The sequence below is a fragment of the Lactuca sativa genome, chromosome 4 (assembly GCF_002870075.4).
Source record: "Lactuca sativa cultivar Salinas chromosome 4, Lsat_Salinas_v11, whole genome shotgun sequence".
In the NCBI taxonomy this organism is placed as follows: Eukaryota; Viridiplantae; Streptophyta; class Magnoliopsida; order Asterales; family Asteraceae; genus Lactuca; species Lactuca sativa.
This window is the reverse complement of record NC_056626.2, coordinates 31,550,930-31,562,352: the sequence shown is the minus strand read 5'-3', so window position 1 is coordinate 31,562,352 and position 11,423 is coordinate 31,550,930. Positions and strand designations below refer to the sequence as shown.

General features: G+C 31.7%; 1 protein-coding gene across 1 annotated transcript; it reads right to left on the bottom strand.

Moving 5' to 3' along the window:
- Positions 1-6,763: 6,763 nt before the first annotated feature.
- LOC111896487 (uncharacterized) lies at positions 6,764-7,270 on the bottom strand. Its single transcript, XM_023892474.3, has one exon. It carries the CDS (start codon positions 7,180-7,182, stop codon positions 6,973-6,975), a length of 210 nt encoding a protein of 69 aa, XP_023748242.1. The 5' UTR covers positions 7,183-7,270; the 3' UTR covers positions 6,764-6,972.
- Positions 7,271-11,423: the final 4,153 nt, after the last annotated feature.

Here is an 11,423-nt window from a genome sequence, read left to right as displayed (position 1 = left end):
AATTTAATGTAATTAGAGTGTGAAATTTAAAATTTGAAACTTGAAATGAAAAATAAATTATTAATTTAATGTAATTAGAGTGAGAAATTTACAATTTAAAATTTAAAATGAAGAATTAATAGATTGACATGTGACATGATAAGTGACATATAATATTAACAAAGATTTTTAATATTGTGACACTTGTCAATATGAGAATAAACTTATTTATTTATTAGAATAGGAATTGGAGTGGGGTGTCTTAAATCTATGAATATTGCGCTTCTTGCAAACTGGTTGTGGAAGTTAAAAGTTGAAGATAATACTCTTTGGTCCTCTTGTATTAGGGAGGAGGGAGTCGTTCCCTCTCAACCCACTGAACCCACTATCACATCAATTTTCGTCTCTTCTTTATCTTCATCTTTACCAACGCACAACACACGGAAATCTTATATTTCTCAACCCACTCAACCCACTCAATTAAAAAAAATACAAAACAACTAAGGTACAAGTTTTAAAATACATGGTACAAGAGAAATAAGAAAGAGAAAGTAGAGAGAGATGATGAAGTGGGTTAGTGAAACCAATAAACCAATCCGTTGAAGCGGGAGTGGTACCGCTATTAATTCTATTGCTAATTAAGATTTTACCTTTGATTGTTTTGTATTTTTTTAACTGAGTGGGTTCAAAAAGATAGAGTTTCTGTGTGTTGTGGGTTGGGAAAGATGAAGAAAAATAAAAAGAGAAAAATTGATGTGGTAGTGAGTTCAGTGGGTTGGGAGGGAATGACTCCCTCCTCCCTTAGAGCTATTCATAACACAAATTGCATTGATGGGAAGCCTATAGCTAAGTGCGGCATTCCCGGTACATGGCTTGCGATCTATTGTAGTATTTGGGAGTTGGAGGAATGAAATATTTGTCTTGATGATCTTTTTTGCAGGAAACAGGCCTGGAAATAGAACTTATTTTTGGAAAGATAAGTGGTGTGGAGATAGAATTCTGAAAGATACTTTTCCAGCTTTATACAAAATAGAGTCAAATAAAAACTGTAAAGTTTCAGATATGTTTGAAGGCGAAGATGGGGTTGTTTTCCATACGGAGCAGAAGAGACAACCAATGAGGGGCAAGGAGATGGAAGAGCTAGACGGTTTAGCAGCTACTGTGGCGGGTTTACATATATCCGTTTCCCAGGATACGTGGGTGTGGAAAGCTAATTCTTTGGGGCACTTCTCGGTTTCGTCTCTCAGGGGCTGATGGTGTTAAATTTGGGTGTGAATAGTGGCATGGTTGATTTTCATTGGATAAGTTGGGTTTCTACCAAAATTAATTGTTTTGTATGGAGGATTATATGTAATAAGATCCCGATGACTACTAATCTTTCTCTTAGGGAGGAGGGAGTCTTTCCCTCCCAACCCACTGAATCCACTATCACATCAAATTTTGTCTCTTCTTTTTCTTCATCTTTCTCAACCCACTCAACCCTTTCAATTAAAAAAAATACTAAACAACTAAGATACAAGTTTTAAAACACATGGTACAAGAGAAAATGAGAGAGAAAAAGTAGAGAGAGATGATGAAGTGGGTTAGTGAAACCAATCAACCAACTTGTTGAAGCGGGAATGGTACCGCCGGTAACTCTATTGCTAATACAAATTTTTTACCTTTGATTTTTTTGTATTTTATAATTGAATGGGTTAAGTGAGTTCAAAAAGATAGGGTTTCTATGTGTTGTGGGTTGGGAAAGATGAAGAAAAATAAAAGAGAAAAAGTGATGTCGCAGTGGGTTCATTGGGTTGGGAGGGAATGACTCCCTCCTCCCTAACAACCTACTGAACCCATTGCGTCATCACTTTTTCTCTTTTATTTTTCTTCATCTTTCCCAACCCACAACACACGGAACCCTATCTTTTTGAATCCACTCAACCCATTCAATTAAAAAAATACAAAACAATCAAATGTAAAATCTTAACTAGCAATAGAGTTATCGGCGGTACCACTCCCGCTTCAACGGGTTGGTTGATTGGTTTCACTAACCCACTTCATCATCTCTCTCTACTTTCTCTTTCTTATTTTCTCTTGTACCATGTGTTTTAAAACTTGTACCTTAGTTGTTTTGTATTTTTTTTTAATTGAGTGGGTTGAGAAAGATAAGATTTCCGTGTGTTGTGGGCTGGGAAAGATGAAGAAAAAGAAGAGACAAAAATTGATGTGACAGTGAGTTCGGTGGGTTGGGAGGGAACGAATCCCTCCTCCCTTAGAGAAGAGGGAGTCGTTCTCTCCCAACCCACTGAACCCACTACCACATCACTTTTTCTATTTTATTTTTTCTTCATCTTTTCCAAGCCACAACACACGGAAACCCTATCTTTTTGAACCCACTCGACCAATTCAATTAAAAAAAAAATACAAAACAATCAAAGGTAAAATCTTAATTAGCAATAGAGTTACTGGCGATACCACTCCCGCTTCAATGGGTTGGTTAATTGGTTTCACTAACCCACTTCATCATCTCTCTCTACTTTCTCTTTCTCATTTTCTCTTGTACCATGGGTTTTAGAACTTGTACCGTAGTTGTTTTGTATTTTTTTAATTGAGTGGGTTGAATGGGATGAGAAAGATAGGATTTCCATGTGTTTTGGGTTGGGAAAGATGAAGAAAAAAGAAGAGACAAAAATTGATGTGACAGTGAGTTCTGTGGGTTGGGAGGAAACGACTCCCTACTAGGGAGGAGGGAGTCATTCCCTCCCAACCCACTGAACCCACTGCCACATCACTTATTTATTTATTTATTTTTCATCATCTTTCCCAACCCACAACACACTGAAACCCTATCGTTTTGAACTCACTCAACTCATTCAATTAAAAAAAAATACAAAACAATCAAGATAAAATCTTAATTAGCAATAGAGTTACCGCCGGTACCACTCCCGTTTCAACGGGTTGTTTAATTGGTTTCACTAATCCACTTCATCATCTCTTTCTACTTTTTCTTTCTCATTTTCTCTTGTACCATATGTTTTAAAACTTGTACCTTTGTTGTTTTGTATTTTTTTAGTTGAGTGGGTTGAAAAAGATAGGATTTCCATGTGTTGTGGGTTGAGAAAGATGGAAAAAAAAAAGTGACAAAAATTAATGTGACAATGGGTTCAGTGGGTTGGGAGGGAATGACTCCCTCCTCCCTTAGAGGGGTCTTGGTAAACGATTTGTCTTGCAAATGGTGTGGCTACGAAGTAGATGAGATTGAGCATGTTTTTTTTTCAAATGTCCCTTTTCATTGCATATTTTGAACTGGTTTGGAGTTTAGAGTGGTTTGTTTATATCAGCTGGAGGATCTTATTTCTTTGTTGAAGATGCGGGTGAGTTGCAAGAAGGAGAAAAATCTCAGGTTGACTCTTTTATACTCGGTGGTGTGGGTTATTTGGAAAGCTCATAATGCTATGGTCTTCAACAAAAGGAGATGTTATTCTCTTAAAGCGACAAATGTTATTCAGTTACTTTCTTTTAATTGTTTCAAGAATAGATCCATGTTTAGAAATAGTTGTTGGTCCGTCTGGTCTATTTCTCATTTTCTTTGTTTGTAATTTGTATTTTGTGACAGCCCCTTGCTAGTTTTTAATAAATATGCCGTTCAAAAAAATGTAATTTCATATTTGTGCCATCTTAAGACGATAAAATTGTGGAAGTTTACAAACACTTTGAATTAACAAGTTGTTTAGCAACAATAACAGAGGAAATATTTCGCAACAAATGTCAATGTGTGGTAAATTATGTTTTATCTGAGAATCAACAGATTAAACAAAATGCTTCTTTTAGACATGCTTATGTAATTTCAGTTTTTATATATTGACCCATGTTCTTTTTTGGAAATTATATGTCCTTCTGTAAATTAGTACATGGATAAAATTGAAAGTAGAGGTGTAAGTGAGCCGAGCTACTCGTGAGCTACTCGGGATCGACTCGTTAAAAGCTCGACTCGAGATCGAATTAAACGAGCCCGAGCCGAGCTCGAGCCTAGATATGGGGCTCGTTTACTAAACGAGCTCGAGCCGAACTTCAATTAATGGGGCTCGCGAGCCTAAACGAGCCTATATACACACACACACACACACACACACACACACACACATATATATATATATATATATATATATATATATATATATATATATATATACATAGAGGCTCGTTTAGGCTCGATTAGGCTCGCGAGCCCACTAAATTGTTCATGAGCCGAGCTCGAGCTTCATTTTAAGGCTCGAATCGAGCTCGAGCTTCCTCAAATTAATCGAGCCGAGCTCGAGCTTGGTCAAGTTCGGGCTCGGCTCGGCTCGTTTACACCCCTAACTGAAAGTGTACTATCAAGTGCACCTATAAGTGAGATTGTTTGACATTTTTGCAATTTATATATAAGAAAAATTGTGAAAAAAAATGGTTACTTTTTCCGTTAGTGAAAATATAGGGCCAAAATATTAATTATATGCATTGTGATTTTAGTCTTTTACGTAATTAATCTTTTTATTAATTTCTAAATGAAATGAATTATTTGAATAACATGATTTTTTTCGATGAATAAAAAATTCATCGTCATTTTTAGTATAAAAATTTCAAGCAGCAGAAATTAAATATTTGCTGATGTAAATGTTATCCCCTTCGCATGAAAAATGTTACAATCTTTTATTTGGAGTGAAAAATGGTTTTCTTATTTTAATAGCAATCCAACTTTGTATCTCTTATTAGTAAACACCACACATCCACATACATCAGATCACGAGATTACTTATTTTCATAGTGAGAAATGTTCATCACCCTGAACATTTCCATGTTATTAGAGTTTAAAAAAAGACAACTATATTTTATAGCGAGAAACTGTTATATTCTATACTAGTTTACCTGTTGCAAAAGTTGTAATGTGGAAAATAACTATCGGAAAGAAAAAAGAAACACATTTTGGAGGGGAAAAATATTTTATATGGCACCCTAAGAAATGTTTTTGGTCCTTCGAAATTGTTAGGATGATGGGAATCCATATAATACTTCCTAACTCATTTACAACATCATTTTTTTTCCCTTTCACTTCCTATTTTTTCATTCCACAATCATTATTTCCATTCCTCTTTAACCTATAAGTTTAGGTCATTTTTGATCACTTAACTTTTGGTTTTTGTGTTCATTTGGTCACTTAACTCTTTTTAAGTTTAAAAAGGTCATCAAACTTTTGATTTTGTGCTCATTTATTCATTTAACTTTTGGTTTGGTCACTTAACTTTTAGATTTGTGCTTATTTAGTCACATAACTTTTAAAATTACGCTCATTTAGTCACTAAACTTTTGAAAAATTTAAAAGTTTAGGGACTAAATAAGCACAATCTTAAATGTTAGGTGACTAAATGTGACCAAATAAAAAGTTAAGTGACTAAATGAGCATAAAGCCAAAAGTTTGATGAAATTTTAAAATTTAAAAAGAGTTAAATGATCAAATGAATACAAAACTAAAAGTTAAGTGACAAAAATAACCTAAACCTTTGTTTTTTTAGATTAAACATTTAATAATTTAAAACTAAAAAACTAAAAATAAAATTAAACATAATATTTTTTTTATTAAAACATAAACTAATATAAATGGAAAATAAAAGGATTAAAACAAAATTAAGATTAAACATAACATTTGCCACGAAAATCCATATTGAATGAAATTGGATAAAATAAAAATAGAATTGGAGGGAAAATGAACTGAGAAAAGAGATGGAATGAAATTGAAAAGAATATATAGTTTTTAAAATGCAGAGAGTTTTATTTATTGTAGTAAAAATATTAAAAAAAATAAAGAGAACGAATTTTTTTTTTGAATAGTTACCATTTAAAAAAGAGAAAAAAAAAAGAAAAAAAAAAGAGAAAAGGTATATATAGAGGGATTTCCAACGGGTAAAGTAAATCGGTGCATTTTTAATTTGGAGTAGGTACCCTTGGAACCGGTACGCCATCGTTATTCGTTACCGGCAATAAATTCTTACTTATTTTTTTGAATAAAAACTATTGTATATGTCAAATAACAAATAATATAGTTATATTTTGATTGAGAATTATTCTACCTGTAAAGTAGCAAATAATATGTTATTTTGGCACTACGAAAATATAGCCCTTGTTTTTAAAAAAATAATTGTTTTCAAGTGTCCTAAACATTTCTCAGACTGATTAACTTTTCAGAGTCTATTTTTTAGTGTAAAAATGATGTTATGACTATTTCGTACTATGAGTCGGTGGATTAGGATTACCCTGTAAAATTGTCAAGGTATTACCATTTCACAAAATTCTCCCTAATTTTGCAGCGTCACTTGCTTGGAAATTGATGGTTAGTGGAGATTTTTCTTAATTTCTGTAATTTTAAAAAAAAATGTTTCTATTTTTTAAAAATATTTTTCTCGAAAATAAATTTTAAAAAAATACAATTTAAACGTGCACATACTATTGTTTAAATAAAATAAAATCCAGAAAAGTTTCTAAAATTCATTTATGATATAGACTTAGTTATTGACCAATGATCATAAAAAACGAAGTTTTATCTACAAGTTTGTTTCCCATGAGATCGAAAGTTCTTTTAAAAAATAAAAATTTAAATTGTTTTAAAAAAATCTTGACTTTTAAATGTCTTTTATCTTTTAAAAAACCAAAAGTTATATAATTTCATAAATTTTCCAACGTCTATTGAAACTTCTAACTTTTTCAAAAAGCTATAAGTCAAAAAAATATTTTAAAACAATCCCAACCACATATGAAGATATGAAGATACATATGATAAAACACAATTCAAAAATGGTATTACAATTGTACAAAACTACAAATTGAATTCTCTAATCATATATAGATCTATCCACCAAGAAAAATCTTTACACAAGAACAACAAAGAATTATTCATTATTTCGACAACCCAATCAAATCCAATCCAATCCAAAATCAAGAACTCAAAAACCCAAAACCCAAAACCCAAAGATTCTGTCATACAATCTCTGCAATTTTGGGTTTCGAACAAGATGGAGGTGATGAAGAAGCTTGATCGGCATTAGGCGGTGTAATCGGAACCCCAAAAGCTTGTGCATGAGTTCTAATGTCTTGTCTTCCTCTTGCCCTTCCTATCAGATAACACCCAACACCAAGCATCAACGAGAACAGGATCAATGGGAGTGATATCACCACCACCATCGCCATTTTTACTTCACTTTCAGGGTTTACAGACAAAACGAGAGAGAAAGAAGGAGACGTAGCTCGTAGCTTTAGTTCACTAGTGAGCTTGATACCTGATGATTTGGCTCTTATAAAGAATATTATATTTTCATATGTAGTCCTTGTAGTTTAAGCTACTTTCACTTTAGATTCGTATGAGTTCAATGTTTTAACAATTTTATGCTATACAATCCGAGTTCCATTCGTTTGGAATTATATTATTTGACATTTGTACAATGGATTTGGTCATTTTGTAGACTTACTTATGATATCGAAGGTATTTATTTGGTAATATACGTCAGGATTTTTTTTTTCATTCTCTTTGTAAATAAGTATATTCGTAAGGTGTTCATATAATTATCAAACAAAAGAAGTTTGAAGTATTAATTATTAATTTATTTAAATAATTGTGTTTTATTTTTGCAAAATGTTCGTTTTTTCAACAAATACTAACACGTTTTTGTTGTCAAATACAACAATACGTTTATTTTATTTAGTTACTGTTTTTTTTCCATTAAGCATAATTGAAAAACAATTTCTTGCAGAAAATAACATTACCGAGAATAAAAAGCAAAATATTTTTGTAGAAATTTCTTTTTAATAACGATAAATTATGTGTCAGCGGGTAAAACAAATTGTAGGTTAAGAAAATAAAATAATAAATAAAAGTTGACTAAAACATACTAATTAACCAAAATTACTTTCTATTATCATGTCTTTAAGATTAAATTTGTAGTGGTGGTGCTAACAAAAGAGATTATACTTTGTAGGGCTTGGGTGGATTTGTCTAAAAGAGCAGGGGTTTTAATGTAAATATTGTATTGAAAAGACTAAAGGCTGTACAGCTGGCAGCTACTTCCAACGGTTTGCGTATGAACGTTGTACATCCCAACGGATAGTTGAGGCTAGCCCAGATATTTGGGTCCACCATTTGTTGTTTGCACATATTGTTTTAGAAGATCGGATTTTTTTTTTTCTTAATAAGAGTATTCAAATTTAATAATTTGTCAAAATCAGTTATTTTAATCTCTTATAATAAATCAACGTAATTGTTGTCAAATTACATCTAGATGAAGAAAAGAATGACATGGGAAGGAACCCAAAAACAAACGAAAGTATAAGTACTTTTGAGGATCATGTGAGTTTTTTCAATTTGTTCTTATACAACGTTCTTATGGATCGAACTCAACGTTTTGAGTCTGCTCATCTTATTTACCGTTTTCAGATTTCTGGATTTTAGAATCATGTTCATGAGTTCAGATTTGATTCTGCAATGTGGTGCAACTCGAAGTTTCCAACACGATGTGGAAGTAAATGTTTTTTCTTTTCAAATCAGCGCCTATATCACAAAATTAAAATGGGAAAGTTGTAATGAAGTGATGTTAGGCGCCCAAAAAACGATTAATCAAACAAAATCAATGTCCTTTTCAGCGGACCGACGGAGCATTTGGTTGGATCAGGCCAACAAAATACCACCCATTCCGATCTCATGTCAAACCAACATAATGCTTGAAGGTGAACTGGCGTAACAAGTGGATAAACATCCGTACCATTCCAATAGGGATGAAAGTGGGTACAAACCCGACCCGAAAAACGGTTAATGAGATTTTGAAGGATCGAAAACCGGACCAGTTTATAGGAATCGGTTTCGCTTCGGTGCGGATAAGGTACCGGAGAAAGTGGGTTTAAAACTGGAAAACCTGGAAAAACGTCAAAGTGGATTGGGTGGAACCGTGTAAATTGGTCTAGAATCGAAAAGCCCGAAAAAACCAGAATTTTTTGGTAATTACTTAATCGTTTGTACTTTGAATATTTCCAGGGTTTGATATCCAAACTTTAGGAGATTGTAAGTCATTGAATATTAAACAAAAATGAATTATGGTTTAAAATCTTATAGAAACTCCAAACTACACATTAAAAAAACCTAACGCTAATCCAATTTCAAACGAATTATATATGCATGTTTTAAAATATTCACAAAATTAAAAAAAAAAAGCTGAAAAAAACAGAAAATTTCAAACTTTCACCTCTCAACTTTGGGAGACTATAATTCAATGCATGTGTAACTAAAAAATAATAAAATTATAGTCTAAAATCATGTACAAAACTATAAAATACGTTGGAAAAAATCGCATGCTAATCCGATTTCAAACAAATCAAGTATGCATATTTTAAAATTTTCACAAAATACAAAAAAATTTGAAAAACAGAAAATTTTCAGCTTTGATATCCCCGATTTTGAGGGAATATAAATCAATGAATATAGAACCAAAAATTAAAACATTACAATCTAAAATTAAGTACAAACTTTAAACTACAAGTTGGAAAAACTGCAAGTTAATCCGACTTCAAATAATTAGATATGCATGTTTTTGGGGTGTTCGTTTGGATGGATCGAGTTGATCCGATCCGATCAAATAGATCCAAATTGATTTCAGTTTTTAAAATATAGATCTAAATAGTCCAAATTAAATTCAGATATGATCCGATCCAACCAAATTACAATTCGGTTGGATCAGATTTTACAATTCGGTTTTGACAAACATTTTAATAAATATATAACATGAATATTAGCCCACTCTATACATGAAACTATATATATATATATATAGTTTGATGTCAGTTCGAATTTATAAACAACTAACACGAAAAATATGTTATAGATAAATTTTTTTTTTGATAAGAATATATATATATATATATATATATATATATATATATATATATATATATATATATATATATATATATAGTTTGATGTCAGTTCGAATTTATAAACAACTAACACGAAAAATATGTTATAGATAAATTTTTTTTTGATAGGAAATATATATATATATATATATATATATATATATATATATATATATATATATATAAAGGTATTATATTAGATAAAACTATCAAATCTATTAAAAAAATAAATTAGTAAATTTATAAATTATTAAAGATATACATTCAAATAAATAATATAACTAAATAAATAATAAATTGTTATTCGGTTTTTTTGGACTATTCGGTTCTTGTTTTATAAACCAAACCAATCCGACATCCAAAATAATAATTCAGTTTTGCTAAAACTAATAAAAAAATCTGAATATCCGAACCAAATAGTCTGATTTAAATTGTCCAACTGGACAATTCAGTTTTATTCAAATAATAAACAACCCTACATGTTTTATAATTTTCATAGAATACAAAAAAAGTTGAAAAACAAAAAATTTCTTGTTTTGATATCCCAATTTTGGGAGAATGTAATCAATGAATATGAAAAAAAAAATGAAAAACTTATAGTTTTAACTCATGTACAAACTTTAAAATACATGTTAGAAAAAACCACATGCATATCCAATTTCGAACGAATGAGATATGCATGTTTTAAACTTTTCACAGAAATCGGTTTTAGCCCCTAAAACCGTTTCGGTTCCTAAACCGGTTTTGATTTTTAGAATTGGTTTACCGGGACTCGAAGGACCTGAAACCTGGATTACTCGGAACCTGGATAAAGCTATTTTTTAAAACTAGAACCCAGACCAACTCTACGTATTCCGGTTCTAATGTTTCGGGTTCGGGTTCCGGTCTGGTTTTTCGGTTTTAAATCTCATCCTTAATCTAAAGTACCAATATGGTGAATTTGTTGGAATAGTGTCTAAGCTCGTAACTATATTTGGTATGTACTTTACCCGATTGTGCATGGTCCTTTTGGGTTGCCTTCTCCAAAGCAACTTGACAAGGTAATTTAAGGAGAAAGAGAGAGTATTATGATTTATTAATATATTATAAGAATAATATATTAAAGGAGAAATCATATTTATTTAATTAGTATTGGTCATAAATTAATTAGGAATTAATTTGGTGGTCAAAAGAGACTAATTGAATAAAGGGGTATAAACTGTCAAATGTATGATAGTTGAGTTTTAGGTTAAGGAAACTTAATGGGCTTAAAGGGGAACGAAATTATGATGAGTATCCATCATATTTTCATCCAAGGCCTTATTCCAGAAGGTTCCATGGGCTGCTTGGTGGCTAAGCTGTCCATTAGGGTTTAGACTGAAACCCTAGTAACCTGTAACTATAAATATGACCCCTAGGGCATTGAATTCGGCTACCACTTGATTCTAAGAGATCCCTAGGCCGATTTCTAGCCTCTCTCTCCCTCTCTCATATTGCCTTCTTGCTTGTGGGGTTTGTGAACCATTACAGTAGTTGCATTTGTGACTCTAAGC

Coding starts and splice junctions, on each gene's coding strand:
- LOC111896487 (XM_023892474.3), bottom strand. CDS start 7,182: ATGGCGATGGTGGTGGTGATATCACTCCCATTGATCCTGTTCTCGTTG.